The sequence below is a fragment of the Neofelis nebulosa genome, chromosome 4, assembly GCF_028018385.1.
Source record: "Neofelis nebulosa isolate mNeoNeb1 chromosome 4, mNeoNeb1.pri, whole genome shotgun sequence".
Taxonomy (NCBI): Eukaryota; Metazoa; Chordata; class Mammalia; order Carnivora; family Felidae; genus Neofelis; species Neofelis nebulosa.
The window spans coordinates 131511295-131527967 of record NC_080785.1 but is presented as its reverse complement, the minus strand read 5'-3'; the positions used below and the strand labels follow the sequence as shown (position 1 = coordinate 131527967).

The 16673-nt window shown below is 42.0% G+C and overlaps 1 protein-coding gene across 11 annotated transcripts in view; it reads right to left on the bottom strand.

The window, feature by feature from the left end:
- FOXP1 (forkhead box P1) overlaps window positions 1–16673 on the bottom strand; it is a 511285-nt gene that overhangs the window by 171024 nt on the left and 323588 nt on the right. The window contains exon 1 of one of the 11 annotated variants that reach the window (XM_058728787.1): window positions 7471–7766. The exons of 8 other annotated variants lie outside the window; for them this stretch is intronic. In XM_058728787.1, coding sequence (XP_058584770.1) covers window positions 7471–7506 — 36 coding nt within the window. In that variant the 5' untranslated portion in view covers window positions 7507–7766. Of the gene's footprint in view, window positions 1–5860; window positions 6297–7470; window positions 7767–16673 lie in introns of those variants that run through there. 2 more of the 11 variants (XM_058728783.1, XM_058728789.1) reach the window with 2 other exon arrangements.

Sequence of the window (16673 nt, the reverse complement as noted above, 5' to 3'; positions counted from 1 at the left end):
TCCATCCATGTTGTTGCAAATAGCAGGATTTCCTTCTTTTTTATGGGTGAATAATAGTCCATACATATTACATCTTCTTTATTCATCCATCAATGCGTAAGTGTTTCCTTATTTCCTTATCTTGGCTGTTGTAAAATAATGCCGTAATGAATGTGGCACTACAGGGATCTTTTCGAGGTAGTGATTCATTTCCTTTGGATATAAAAACCCAGAAGTGGAAGTGATGAATCTGCATTTAATTTTTGGAGGAACCTCCATACTGTCTTCCCCAGTGGCTGTACCAATTTACATTCCCATCCATGGGGTAGGGGTTCCCTTTTCTCCACATCCTCGCCAACACTTGCTATGTCTTATCTTTTTGACAACAGCCATTCCAACAGCTATGAGGCACTATCTTACTGTGGTTTTGATTTGCATTTCCAAATAACCATCCTCTTAAAACTGTCTTGGTCCCTGGTTAAAGGGGACGAGGAAGATAATAATAAAAGTTGCATTCTTTTTAACTATTTATTGACAGACAAGTACTCAACATTACACACACATCATCTCATTTACTTTGAGTTATTTTTAAATGCAGTTAACACATACAGAAACAGGAACAGAGAGGCTATTTCTAAGCATTACGTGAGGTGTGCATGGACAGTCCTTAGCGAGATACCTGTACGTGAACATTACTTACTAAATGTAATATACTACCACAGTACATTACCCCATACATACAAAAATATATTTTGTGGAAAGCAAACATTCCTATTTCCCAGTGATCTCACACTAGTCATTGTCCTCCTGACAAGGACCATGAGAAAACCACAGGGAATCTAAGGCAGACGGCAGTGATTGTACAAAAAGCTAACTGGGGACAAGAGGGGATCTGTGATTTGCCCATGGTCACACAGATGGCTTGCAACCATGAGTCCGGGCTCCTTCCGCTGGCAAAGGCACTTGAGCAAGTATGGCCATTTCTGACCCTCACCAAACCCTAAAGGTAGCCTGCCTTGCCTGGACTCTAAGAACAACACAGCAGGAATGGCTGCCTCGAGGCTAACCAGGGAGCTCCCAGGAGATGATGATGCTCATGTTGCTGCTGCTGGTGAACAAGAAAATGATCACCAACCCTGAATGCCAGCCGTGGGTCTGGCTTGCTTCTAAAGCACTTTACATAAACACAACATTTACATAATACGCCAAAGGTCACGCAGTTTGGATTAGAATCCCTTCACTTGTACTTCAGGAATGACATAACCCCAAATGGCCACTGAAATCCACGGATCCATGGATTTGGAATTCTTCCATTCACAGAGAACTACAGGTACTTGCTGGACAGGACAGATCTTCAAGGGAAAAGTTAGAAATGCTCAGACGAATTCAAGCCACAAAGGTAACTTTATAGGAAACTATTTGAAGTTTTTATCTTTTATGTAAACATAAACACATGTGAATATACTGCAGATACAGATAGAAGACAGCAAAAGAAAAGATTTCAGCGCTCTGGTCAAGGGATTAGAAATATTTTCTTAAAAAGGGGATTAAAAACAAAACTGTGCTCATCGAATGGGCAGCTGTGTTCACTGGGTTGTGCTCACGGTGGGAGAATGGTTTCTGGAACTTCCAGTAACCACAGTTTAGCATAAGGTGGAACTTGAGTCTTCATGCATGAAGAAATAAGGATTCTCTGGGAATTTGGGGGAATTACTGACCTTGAGAGCATCACAACAATTCCAAAGAAACAGAAGTTAGCTTTAGAAAACATTAACGTATTTATCCAGAAGCAGCAACCATGGTGGTAGAACATCCACCAGTCGTTCCACCTGAATACGAACCCATTCTACCTGATTTGAACCCCAGATCTACCACTTGCCAGCTGTGTGACCTTGGGTAAGTCACTTAACCTCTCTGTGCCGCAGTTTCTTCACCTGTAAGAAGGGGAGGAAATCACAGTTTCTACATCACAATTAGTACGTGTAAGGCACAGAGGCTAGGACCTGACATTCGGTAAGTGATTCTTCAGTGACTTCAAAAAGCACTTTACAAACGATCACTGAGCATGAAAGTAATAATCTCATGGTAGAAGACATGGGAAATGCATAAATGAATTAAGAAAATAAAAAATAAAGTGTAATATCATCACCTATGTATTGATACAAGGTTAACATTTGGAAGTATGCTTAAGGAAAGTAATTTTCTTAAGCAACACTGGAATCACATTATTTAGGATCTTTTCAAAATTACTTTTTAAAATTAAAAACACATTTTTAAGAGAGAGTTTTCAAATCTAATTTCTATATTCAGGTTCAAACCAACAGTACTGGGGACCAAACAACCTAAAAACTAGCACCCTACTCTAGAGATTTCTGAAAAAGCTTTCAACCGAAGACTTTAAACAGCAAATGGCACATGACTAATTTTTTCACTGTGCTTAGTAACCGTTTCAGGGAGGCTTAAGACACACCAGAACCGAAGAATCACATAGTGACATCTAGGGTTAACACAATGTTTCAACTGTTTGGCCCCCAAAGGGGGAGACTACAGAGTAACTTCTGACTCAATCTTGCACAGCCAATGAGCAGGAGTCTGTGTCTTTGCAAAGAACAAAAGAACTTGAGTCTTGTGGAAGTTAAATTGCCAACATCGTATCGAGTGAATGTGAAATAAAACAAATATTTAACATTTCAGCCCAAGCGGTATCATATAAACAACAAGGACAAAATCCTACATTGGATCCTAAATAGACTCAAACTAAGCTTCGACAGTCTTCGTTGGCTCCTCCTTCCCCACCATCAGTACCGTGCACTAGCTACATCAGTACCGTGCACTAGCTACATTTTCCCGTAAGGTTTCTTCATGGTAAAACACTTTCTCATGGGACTGCCTGTGGTCGGGGCTGAGCATGGCACAGGGAAAATGCTTCTCGGGGCACCTGCATCATACCCATTCAGGTCTAGCCTGACCATTAAGTACAGACACACCCGGAAGTTGTAAACTGCTTTAACAACAGGAGGTTTTCCCACCTCAAAAGTGGGATAATCTTTGCAGCCTACCTATGTCCCAAGGGTGTTCTGAGTATTAACGAGTTAGCATTAGTCAGGCACTTTGATTTCCCAGACAAAGGGTTCTGTACGAGTACAAGGTATGATTATCCGACCCAATTGCCTTCTGGAGAGTCACCTGAGATGACAACAGAGGAGGCAGAAAGGCTACGGGTCCCATGGCTGCCCTCTCTGGAGCAAAGCTACCTCCCAGGGACATACATGCAGGGCCAGACTGGTGGGGGCTGTGCTGTGAGCGTCCGCTGCATTGTTCCCTTATATAGTCAATGAAGAGGGAATCCCTCTGTGTGCACGTTTCCAATTCGCATTCCAAAAACAGTATAGGCAACGAGGCAGATTTTCAACTATGATTTACAGGGCTTGATGTGACAGGGCTAGGTACCATGCTAGGATCATGCCTGTCGCTTTCTCACGATAGGAATCAAAGAGGAAGCCCCTATAGAAAATCCTTTAGTTATTGCAAACGTACAGGTGTGTGCACGAATGTCAGCCCATGCGTAAGTACAGAACATGTCTACATACGGTTTCCAAAGCCCACCTGAGAATTGAAACAACAACGACGACGACATTCTGTTTTTGGCGTGCTTGTGTTAAAATCTGCATTTAATGTAGATTTGAGCCCTCCCCTTGGTCTCTGGAGGCCTCGATGTGAGATAACAATCCTGAAGATCATTATACGCATTGCATAATATTGAAGTCTAGAAGGTGTTTTTTGAGGGACAGAGAGGTACACGTCATTATTTGCATTACAGGATCTGCCTATCACCTTTAAAGAGAGGAGCAGAAGTTGGCCTTTAATAAAGTAGGCTATACACCAGCCACAGAAACTCTGGTACGCTTTCTTTCAACTGAGCGGTTCATGTTTAGATCTCAAGTCAGAACAGAGCCTTCAACAAAAGTGCAGGAGGTACTGATTTGACCAAATGGTATTACTGTTTAAAAGACACACACACACACACACACACACACACACACACACACACACACACATATATCACTTAAAAGTGGAGCTACTGAGGCAGGCATAACTAAGTAAAGCATCTAGAAAAGCCTAAATGCTGAACAGCTAATCCTGGGAAATCCTGCACCATAAAATCATATGCCGCGATAGATTAATTCTCAGTAAAATGCCTGGCAAATTCTCAGAAGTCGAAAAGGCTCCTGAGTCTTAAGGGTTAACACACTTGCCCTTTTTTTTTTTAAATGACACATATAATTTCCTTTTATCATAAAACAATGCATTTATTATTTTCTGTATATCTGTTAAAGGGCATGGCTTTCTGAGTGGAAAACAAAACAGAACTTGGTCACATGTTTATTTGCTTCAGCTACTCCCTTCCCCTTCTGATAAATAATCAAACATGCCATCCAGAAAAAACAAAACCAGCGAGCTGGGAAATTTGATGGTCATCAAATAGACTGAGATACCAAGAAAAGCAGCCCACTGTTCCCACACTGAGTTTTCGGCCCCCACACCTACACTGACATCTGAGTAAATACCTTCAGTCACTCTTTCCATTTTCCCTGCAATTACTCCTACTGTTAAACAAATTGTCCTTAAGGCAGTCACAAACCTAATTTTTTTCTTGCAAAGTAGAACAACTTCTGAACATTAAAAAAAAAAAAAAAAACAAAAACGCAGCACAGCAATAGCCATACACAGGCGCACTTATTTATTTAAATATTTCTTCCATTAGAGGTTCAGACAACCAGAGAGCTCATTTCTTTCTCTATTCTACAGATGCTGTTTTAGACAATAAAATTTAAGGATATTTAGTCTGGGGACTAACAAACAAGGTTCGGAGTAATAACAATCCCCTTAAGATCAAAAGGGCTAATTTTCCATTTCCTGTCTATTCCCTGACCAGTACATAGTTAAAAAAAAAAAAAAAATTAGCACCTGGCTTACCAATTACAGTGAAGTTGGGGGTCAGGGTTGGGGGAAGGGCGTGGAGGGAGGTGGGGGAGGCTCAAGGGGCGAGGACATCAGACAGGAAAAGGTGGAACCCTTTAAAAAAAATGTCAAACCATGTGTTAAGAAACTCATTTCAACAGAAAGGACTGAAAGAGCGATCTCACTGCTCTTTCCACACAGGGAAGGAGCAGCCCAGGTCCGAGGGCTTTTCCTGCCATACTAATTACCCACAATGAGAATTTTAAAAAGAGCTTTCCAACATCAAAGTTAACAAGCATCGCAGAAAGTGAGCCGGGCTTTCTCTTTCCTTTCGCAGCCCACTCCGTTTAAACAATAGTAATGCGAGTGAGATAATGACCATGCTTGTTTCAGCAGTCTGACTTTTATTGGCATGAAATTGGTACAAATATTATCAAGACCGATTCACAAGTGATGACGGTGTCATGATGCAAACATCACAGGACAATTGTGCAGAGGCAGAATTACAAAGGCACCATCCCTGGACTCTCTTACCCCTCGTGATAACAGGAAGAAAAAGAAGGCAACACCAAACAAAGTCACACATCGGCAGAGAGAGTTCTCATCTACGTTCAAGCCTGTAAAACTGTCCTGACGACACTCGGATGCCTCCTTAGCTGATTATATCGCAAGACCCATTTGAAAGCAAGAGTGGATTCACAAGGAGTTAGAACCAACCAACGGTCTTCTCAAATCTCTAAAAAGAAAACCGCTTTTGATGGAGAGAGAAGGGGTGGGGGGGGGGAGAGACAGAAAGCAGTAAACAAGGTGGAACATCTTATTTTGCCCTTCAGAGAATGCGCAGGAGCAGATCCCGAGTTTAAAAGTTTAACCCAGCAAAATGTTCCTTTTTTTTTTTTTTCTTTCTCTGGACACTTACAGAGAAAATGAAGAGTTTGACGGAGTGAGCTCGCACTGTCTGCCTTTGGATTTCCGTCTTCTTGCTGTAGATGGGTTCTGGCTGTTTCTGTGAAGCGGGGGTTGCCGAGTGGTAAAAAAGATGTTTGAATAAACAGGAAGTGCTGTGCGGCTGAAGCACACTTGAGGAGAAAGCACACTGGAACATTGCCCTTTGTAGGCAACCTCAGGGACGCTTTGCCTCCACAGTAGCTGGCTGGGCTCTCACTAAATGACAAAGAAACCACAAGAATTCCTCAAGTAATTCTTCACTTTCAAAGTTGAAAGATCAGTTGGAGCTTGCAGGTAATTTTCAAAGTTGCATTTAGCGCTTAAAGAAATCTATTAATGCTACACGTATCTAAATCACTCCAGGTCTGCAAGCAGCGACACGGCATCAGAAACGTGTGCCCCGGCCAGACCAAGCCCTAGCCAAACAGCTCACTCTCGCAGACGAATACACACAGGCAGGGTTTTCGGGAAACCTGCTCTTGAGATATTTTTGTGGTGACATTTACATAGGCAGGATGCTTTTAAAAAAAAATAGGGAAAAAAGAAAGGAAGAAAATTCAGATTCTGCAGACTTTAGAGGAATTTGTCACACGTATTTTTAAAGAACATATCGTCCCGCATTCCTGGGATATGCCCTTGATCTTGCTTCTGCTGCTTTTCCTCTTACATTTTCCTTCTCCGCAATCAACCAAACTACCTGTTTATCTCCAGATGCCTAGCTTGTCTACTCGAACACTCTTTAACCCGCCCCAAACTAATTATCAAAGTCCTGTCTTCCGTCACCCGAGTAACTTGACAGATACTGTAAAGAAAAGTAAACCGCTAAAGGCAGAACAAGTCAGCTTGAAAAATAAGATGAGCAGCTGAACAGCCATATTCAATAAGAAAAGAAAAAGGGGGGAAGGGGAGGAGGAGGAAGAAAAGGATTCCTTCTGAAAATGTATTGCTGTGGTGGCAATGTTCTGCCACGGAAGCAACTGATTTGTTATTTAGCATGGAATGCTGGACTGTCTGTCATCCAGGTGCTAATACTTGGCTAAAATAACTCATTGGGAACTGTCAGTGGGATGTTTACATAGGCCCCAATCTTTTCTTCATGGAAGGAAATTTTTTACTGGAATTCATCTTCTTTTGATCTCACATTCAAAGCAACGGCAGCTTGATAGACATTCAAGTCTGAAAGCAAATCCAGACGCTGAAGATAAACCGCCAGAATATGACAGGCAGAAGCATCTAAAGCTTATAAAAATGAAGAGAACAGCATGTCGCCTGAGTATTACAATAGCAGAAATCAAGAGACATATTAGGTGGAACTGATCAGCCACAAAAACAGTTCAAAAGGCAGATCACAGAAACAGAGGACTATGCTAGGAAAAAAAAAAATGGTAAAGATCTGGTTTACTGTCTCACCTCCCTTTTGAGCCCCACAGCACTTCCATTCCTGCCTCTTCACTTTTAGGAAGGGTGGAGTATCCAATTCAAATGTTCCCGTCTAACTCAGCTGGTCCCGTTATAAACGCGCTGCGAATGATTTCCTAGCAATGTATTTCCAACAGGCAGGGGGAAAAGGCAGACCCTTACCTTGCTCGGGGTCCAGCATGCTGCATTTATTAGCATCCCCTACATCTGCTCTGCAATGCAGTTTCAAAAGACACACAGCCTGGGTGCCATGCAAGTGGGCGGTCAGGAAGAGCATCTCGCCAGAGAAGGGCTCTAAGTAGTTCGAGATGGGGCTACAGAGCTCTAAGGAGTCTAGTTCCCTGACATGGCTAGTTACTAAATGAGCACACACGCTCCAGCCTCAGTTACAAAAATAGATGCATTCAGTCCTATAGATAGAGAAGTGCTCAACACCTAAGTGCTTGGAAGCCAACTAGGGCAATTCCAGAAGGGAATTATCACCAGATCTGTCTTAGAGGCGCACAACTACTTTTTCTCAAAACGAGCCTCTTCGGTACACCTGAAGAAAAGGTAACTCCCAGCAATTCTGTACTCAGAGCTGTTTGCTAACACACACTGTGTGTGAATGGGCGGCATCAGGGTAAAGGGAAAGAGAATTCCACATGATAACTTAGCCCATGGTGGGTTCCGTTCCTCCTCAGGCCACCTGCCCTCCTGGGACCGAGGAGCCCGATCTTCTCCTGCAGCCCCTTGCGTCTTTAAAGTTGGCCCCTCCCCCTCCTTTTGCATAATAAATCAACAGTAAAATGTGGATTTAAAAAAATGCACTAACCTATTTAAAAAGATGTAATCAGTTTAAGGGCTTGCCTCATGCAAACAAGATTCCTGGGTAACTTAGTTACAAATGTAAAAACACAAACAAGCAAACAAAATAAAACCCTACTGGATTCTACAACTGTTCTTAAAAGTTACCCTCTTGCATGCCTACACAGCTGACTTGGGAAAGCTGATTACTGATCTTTAAACTGTCCCACTTCCTTGTGTTCAAGTCACGCCGCTATTCCTCTCTCACCTTAAAAAAAAAAAAAAAAAAAGGGACTTTTAATACTTAACTCTAAAAATCTCTGGACTAAATATCCCGTGTGGCTATAGTTACTACATTTACCCCAAAAACAGGGAGGTTTACCATGAAAAAAAAAACCCGGAATGTTAATTCCTTTGTACATTCTAAAACCGTTTCCTCTACAAAGAATGCTGTCACTACCACACTGGGGCAAGGAACAACATTCCATATCTCATGGTTGTTGAGAGTCTTTTTCAAAAATCTGCCATGTATAAAGACCTTCATTAGTGTAATTCAGTGACTGTTGGGTTTGGTGTCTTTTTTTTTTTTGATATATACAACTTTTGATATGTCATTTAAAAACCTCATAATAATATCATTAAAGAGCTACCATTTTTAAAAGAGAAATTGTCTGCTCAGGGCCATGGAATAGTAGCCATGCTCTAGGCCGTTTCCTCTCTCCCTTTCAGACTTCTGGACTTGAATGTCACTATAGACCTTGAATCCTTGAATGTGAAATGGCTTCACGCTAATTGCTCTAATTGCTTGAAGATGTGCAGGCAGGTGAAACCTGATCCCCGTGGCCATTGTAGAGACCAAGAACAACACTGGAATGTTTACACAGTGGTTTGATTTTAATAGACAGAAGGGCTGAGTTTAAGACAGCAAAAACATAGCTAATAGGTGACCCCTTAATGTTAGGCCTCCTTAAAAAAAAAAAGACGCACAACAAAATACAATTTCATGTTCTAAAAGGCAGTGTCCTAAATGCCAAGGTTATTTGCTCGACTCTTGCAGAGAGTACACGTTACGTTGCACCTGACATTTACACCCGAAACTCTACCCCGAATACATTTTTTTACCTTAAAACAAAAAAGCACTTTATGTGTCAGTCACCTTACAAACAGATTATGACTGTATGGTATTTCCAAGTAAGTGCACTCATTTAAATTTTAAATTGAATATTTTCACCATTGCAGCACACGGCACTCCCTGTCCCTTAAAGGGGAAGCCCTGCATCTCCTGGTTTGTTCCTCTGCTTCTTCTGTTCCCCTTCCCTGCCATTTATGGAATTCGTGACCCTTGTAGATTCCTTGTTTGCAGTAAAAGTTGAACCCAAACCCTCTCACGTTGGTGCAGAAGACAAACATGCATCCTTTTGGTGCCTCCTCCCTTTGTTACTGTGTGGGACTGTGGCCCACTTCTCTTCTTGGGGGGCTAAGGCAGCCAGGGGAGTGGTAGACATAGTTATTCAATGACAGTGGCCATTCTCCCTGGACATTTTAATGAATTGAGATGGATACAGAGGTTTGACAATGGCTCCCCAGAGCCCTCTCTTAACACAGCACAAATGTAACCAATGCTGGACAGGAAATATACTACAGCAAGACCAAGATAAAAATACAACAGCACCTACAAGGTGTCATTAACAAGAGGAAACCAACAAGGGTTAGGGGGAGGCTTAGGTAAATGTTAGGGTGTGTATGTGTATGTGTGTGTGTGTGTGTAAACACACAGGTAACGTATAGGAATATTTCATACAGAGTCAAGGAAACACTGCTAAGGAGGAAGCAGGAATTAGACATTCACTATGGAAAGAAAAAAACACCATGAAACAATGAAATTATTTTATGGTTAAGCTGGGCAATTAAAAGCAATAGATACACCTTGCAAATGAGAACAGAGAAGCAGGTAACACCCCACACAGCTGGGAACACTGTCAAATCTGCTAAATTATGCTATATATTAACTTCTGCTGGTAAAATGCAAAGTGCAGAAGGGGCAAGAAAGCCCCTTGAAAGCTCTGAAACACTTTTAGTTATATAAGGTAATAATAAATACAGGACCTTGCATTGCCTGGGACTATTTGTTCCCAAACACTGAAAGACAAAATAATGAAACAAAAATAACTGCACAGAACATCCTTGCGAATCACAGCCACCTCACACTGTTTTATGGACACTCACACCTTGTCCTGAAAGTTACAGTCCCCTATTAAGAAGTAATGCCTCCTGCTCTGAAAACGGAGGGGGGACGAGTATCCCTTTATCCACATAAAGATTAAGTATAAACTGGTCCAATCCAGTGAGAGGAACACTGAGGGAAAAGTAAACAGGCCCCCACTCCCCACCCCCGAAATAGTTCCCCTTTGAAAGCTCTCTGCAGTGAGTGCCTGGTACCAAGGGCTGCCCTGTTCCTTGGAGGGGTCAGCAAAGCTATGCTAAACTGACAGGTTCAGTTTACAGCAGGCCAGAACTTTGTTTGGATATACTGGCCTTGCTCACCGCCAGCTTAACAACAGATGGCTAGAAAACTTTCATTATGCTGCACAGGACTGAACTGCAAACAATCCAGAAAACTGTGAAAAGTTTAACTCCCTCTAAACCGATGTGCCAAAGCTGGGCCTGCCCAGAGCCGGTGAGCCCGCTTAGGGCCAAGGGGACCATGGAAGTGATGGCTGAAACAAATTGGCACTTGCTAACTGCCCAAGTCAACTCAAGGGACCATCCAGACACTAGAAGGGCAGGGACCCTCCCTACTATTGATTTTAACTGTTCAAAGACCAGACCTTATAAGGAGTTGTACTGACTGTGCCTTGCCTTCTTTTTTATTTTCCCAAAATACACTGTCAGACTTCCCCTCCCTTCGGAGAAAGAAAATCTCCCTTCAGACCATTCCCAAGCTCCCTTCCTGTCTCCCCTGCCTCCGGAAATCGGGCGGACAAGACCCAACAGTCTCACCCCTAACACCTAGATTTAAATATGATTTATCCAAATCTGTATATAATTTAAATATTCATTAAATCGATTCAGTCGCACGAACCCTAATATCTCCTAATGCTCCGAGACAGGTTATAAATGCACCTTCAAAGGTTTAATTCAATTGGCAATCTGAGAGGTCTTATCACTAGAAATGTGTTATTTTCATATTATTCAAGAAATGAACAAATGTGCTTTCCACAAACGTATTTTAGGAGCTACCCTTTCCTGTTATTGAAAGAAAATTGTGTTTATTACTCCTTTAGCATAGTGTAAACTCATAAACGTCAACAGAGAGTACAAGCAAAACTGTCAACTAAATATTGTTTCCTTCATGAGCTGTTCTTCTAAGTCAATTACGCCTTTCAACTTCTGGGGCATTGTATGATAAACTGGCAGTAAAAATCATTCACATTAATATACCATGGTGCCTTGCCTGCAAAAGGTAATTAAAGAAGTAAATGACTCATAAGAATAGACATATTAGCTGCAAAATGAAAGGCAACTGAGCTGCCACATAAAAATATGTACCATTAAGATACTGCATTTTCATATTCCTGTAATCAGCTTCAGTAGACTAATGCTTATTTAATCCAGTTCTGTGCTAAGTCCATCAACAACTGTTTTTTGCTGTTTTCTCCTTGACTGAACATTATGAGAGCAGGTTTGGAATAAATACTGCAATGAGATTTTTGCATACTCAATTGAAGAACAGGTTTTTACATTTTAAAATCTACTTTTTTTTCTTTCCCTGAGAAATGCAACATAAAAATTAAATATGTGTGTGTGTGTGTGTGTGTGTGTATATATATATATATATATATATATATATATATATATATATAGCTAGTTAGACATGTCTCTTTACATGGCAGAACATTTTAGGGAAATACTAGTTGTTTCCATGTTCACCTCTTCTGACCACTATCAGCACAAGGGAAAGGGTGCTGGGCCTCCACCTGCCAGATCTCTGCTACCTTTATGAAGCACTCCCTTTTGTGAATAACGTCTTCCATTAGCACCAGTGGGGGTAAGGCAATTTGTCCTTTGGCAGGATAGAAAGAGAAATCAAGAATGGAGGAAGGAGTTGACAGCTGGCATGGCACGGGAGGACCGCCGACTAGCCTAGTGGGTCCTGAGTTCTTGTCCTTCCAGAGGGTGGATGTGACTGAACAGAAACCTTTCCAAAGACAAATGAACTGACCCTCAAATTGACTGCTCTGCTTTCCATTCTCCGGCTTTCAAACTGACAGGTCATTTTATTCTTCCTACCCTTTATTTCAGTATTCCCCTGCTAGCCCAGCCAAGCCACAGGAAGACATGGCCCGTGCGGTCCCAGATCTTCACCGAGGCTGTCCCCTTCCCTACTTTCTGGAACTTCCACCTGGACCAGTGAGATGAGTCCACTATTGGCACTATTAAGATGTTCTGGGAACGTTTCAATGCAGGATGCTTCCTGGAGGCTGCAGAAATGCCTGTAGCTGTTGTGGAAATGAGGGCTCTTTGTTGACGACTGATGTGAGCCTAAGGCTTTGCCAATTCAGTTTTGGAGTTTTAGCTTTCAAAACTCTTGCAATTCCTCCCGATGTTTTGAAGCCAGCAGTGAAAATCAGCCTATAAAACATAACTGTCTTCTATCAGTTGGCCAGCAATTTACTCGCTTTCGATAACATCTAAATGCATCTAGATGGGGTCCACTAACATAAAAAAAAAAAAAAAATCCCAAAACAAAAACCCAAGAGACTCCTGACCTTGACCTGTCTTTGTCTTAAGGCGATAGGCCTTGGACAGAGGCAAAGGTCTAGATTTCTATACAAATGGTCCCTTCTCCCCTCTCCTCCTCCTGTGAGCACAGAAATCTCCATGGCTTTAAAACTAATGAGCAGCTGGCCAGGCCTTAGGGACAGCCCAGGATGGGAGGACAGCCCTCCAAGGACCCTTGGCTGTTTATTTATCTCTTAACAGTTCTGAGAACTGCCCGAGAGCAGAGAGCCTCCCAGATTTGGGCTCGGTCTTTCCTTGCCACGTATGATTGCCTCGACGTTCGAGCAGACATCACTTGGAACCACAATTAATGAGCTCTAGTCCTTTTTCTAATTAAGGAACAAAGGTTCCTGTGTGCACAGTATGGTGACGCTGTCTGCAGAGCACACGTGGAAAGGGAAGTGAATGCTTCTAATTGCTTCAAAATGGGATTTTTAATATTTGGGAACATAATGGAATCGGGAAATAAGAGCATTTCCAACATCCTTTACAAATAAGGCTTTACAAAATATTGTTAGCTGTGAATAATACATCATTATCAAAAATGGAAAGTTATGAATACCACGCATGTAACCTTTGTATTCACGTGAATTAACCTATACGTAGGAATACAATGATACATGAATTCCTTCTTGAAAATACATTAAAAAAAAAAAAAAAAGAAAAAGCCCTCCTCAAAAAAAAAAAAAAAAAAAAAAGCAGGAAGGCAGCTACTCTGAGCCTGATATTCCTCAGACCTTAGCAGATTAGGATTCAAACGTGTAATTAAGAAAGATAACCCCAGTTTTTATAGTAATTAGGGGCTGTGGGAAATAGGATACTATCTCTCAAAAGTGTTACAAATGTACCACACTTCTAAATAACCTGCAATGCTTGGAAAGTATACTCACTACCAAGGGCAAAGCTGCTGTGCAGGGAGGGAACAGTAAATGACAGACTGGCGTTCAAGTCCATTAGCTGCTATGTGATAGGAGCACATTCACTGCACACGATCTGTGAAAAATCTTAGATCTCTTTAAATCTTTGAATTGGATTACTGCATTAATTCTTAAGAACTGCAATCCTTCAACCAAGTCAAATTACCCTCATTAACGGTGGAAAAACTGCCTCTGCAATAAGTTTAAAAAAAAAAAAGATATTTATTACCTATAATCACTTTCACGTACTTCACCAGAAACATGATGAACCGATGCCTACAACTTTGACCACGGTGGCATCTTGATTTTGCACGTTGATTTGAGTTAAAATAAAACTGAAAACATTTGCATGGTGTTCAAAAAAATGTTTTTTTCACACCAACACGACATGGCCTTTTATTATCACAGCCCTCTGATAGGAAGGGAATAGCCCCATTTTACAGGAGAAGGAATGGGAAGCTAAGGCAGAGATAGTGCATCAACGGTCCAAGCTCTCCCAGCTAATTAGGGGCAGGGTGTTCTGGATGCCCACTGCAGGAATTGATTCAGAAATACAGTTTTCTGATGCTTCTGTCATGCAATGCATTGACTTCTCTAGATCGCACTCAGTGGAGGAAAGGCAGGCAAAATAAATACAAAGATCAGAACGCAGCTTTGAGGGTACAAATGTTCCCATAATGAATACAGCAGAAGCTGCCTCAATTGTTCCCTCCCCACATTTGCTGTTACTATTTAACCTGCCTTGAGAATTCATCAAATATGTTCTTTTCCAGTGACAGAAGAAAAAGAAATGTAAATTGATCTACCCTGCCCTTGTTGTTCTCTAAAACGGTCTCATCGGAAATGTGATAACAGCTTGACCAATTCTGAACAACTTACGGTACTTTATGGCAAATGCACTCCTCGAAGCCCACTGACTGTTGTTCTTGGCTCCAGGGATGTGACTTCTCTGGTTGTATGACTTCCTAGCACAAACCACACAGCAGGACAGTCCTCACCACCAAGAAGGCAAGCAACCAGGGAAGGTGGTGGCGGGGGGGGGGGGGGGGGGTCGTCTGTGTTTATGGAAAGAAACAATTTGTAGATCATGTGTTAAGGAATGAGAAAAGGTGAACTTCTACCTAGAAGTTGCTTTCTAGAATTTGAGAGCAACCAACACTTTTTTTTTTTTTTAATTTTTTTTTTTTAACATTTTTTATTTATTTTTGGGACAGAGAGAGACAGAGCATGAACGGGGGAGGGGCAGAGAGAGAGGGAGACACAGAATCGGAAACAGGCTCCAGGCTCCGAGCCATCAGCCCAGAGCCTGACGCGGGGCTCGAACTCACGGACCGCGAGATCATGACCTGGCTGAAGTCGGACGCTTAACCGACTGCGCCACCCAGGCGCCCCGAGAGCAACCAACACTTCTAAACAGCTATAATAAAATGCTAACTGGAATTCATAATAAAAACCCAGAGGCACTACAGGGCTCTGAAGCGCCTTCTGAATCATTAGAAAAGAAAAAAAAAAAAAAAAAAAAAGGCAAATTGTGCTCTGGATAGTTGTATGTGAAATGCATTTATTGTAATCTATAGATTTGAAACTAGGTAGTCTTTAGTATAATGATGATAAAAATCAATTGAATAGAATATTATCTCTGATAATCCTATAATTTACTATAACCTTCTTTTTGAATGATTTCCAAAAACCAGTTGTCATGAAGACGAGCATTTCGAGTCCACATCAGATCTGCAGAACATGCTGGAGTCTAGTAACAACTGAAATCGCATTTATCCACCTCAGGGGGTACCAGGCATTTGCACTCACTACCCTTCCATCCTTCTAATGATCATGCAAGGTGGGAGTGGCCATAACCATGCTATGGAGGAGGAAAACAAGGCTCAGGGAAGTTGACGAATTTGCCGAAGGAGAAACATTTTCTAAAGTGGGTGTACGACTGCTTAGGGATGGAGGTGAAGCTGAGGAGAAGTCAGAGAGGAAGTGTTCAGAGGAGGGCTGGGGGCCAAGAGGCTCCTATCTTGGGGCAACAAGAATTTGCAGGAAGACCTGATCCAAATATCAGATGGTCCATGACCTAAAGACTCAGCACCCACCTCTCACCGAGTGGCATCGCATGCTTCAAAGGAGAATATGGAAATCGTTCCACTTTGATTCTACCATTTGTAGGGTCTCCTCTCTTTCTTTCAAGAGCTTTATGACTGTCAATTGGGTGCTTTTCAAACCATAAATGCTTTACCAGTGACTTTGTGACAGTCTTGGTTCACTACTCTAGCAACCTCTCAATATGAATGTTAAAGTTACCCGTCTCCAAGTACCAGGCCACACCCTCTATTTACACATCAAATAAACATAATTTTTGATGCATACTCTGTACCAAGCACAGTCTAGACACTGGGCCTATGAAGGTGCCCCTTCCAAAGGCTTAGTGTTGAACAGAAATTAGAGATAAGACACTGGCAACCCACAAATCCAGAAATAGAAAGCCACAACAGGAGTGCCTGGGTGGCTCAGTCGGGTGTGTGACTTTGGCTCAGGTCATGATCTCGTGGTTTGTGAGTTTAAACCCCGTGTCGGGCTCTGTACTGACAGCTCAGAGCCTGAAGCCTGCTTTGGACTCTGTGTCTCCCTGCGCCCCCCCCCCCCCCCCCCCCCCCGTCTCTCTGCCCCTCCCTTGCTTACGTACTCTCTCTCTCACACACAAAATAAATAAATAACAAAAAGGAAAAAAAAAAGAAAGCCACAACAGAGGAATCCTTAACAAAAGCACAGTTTCATGTACTTGTCTTTTCTAGCCTACTCTAGATAAGACTGTTAAGACGATCCATGAGAAGGTGATATTTAAGATAAGAGTCCCAAGCAGAGAAGGAATCAAACAGC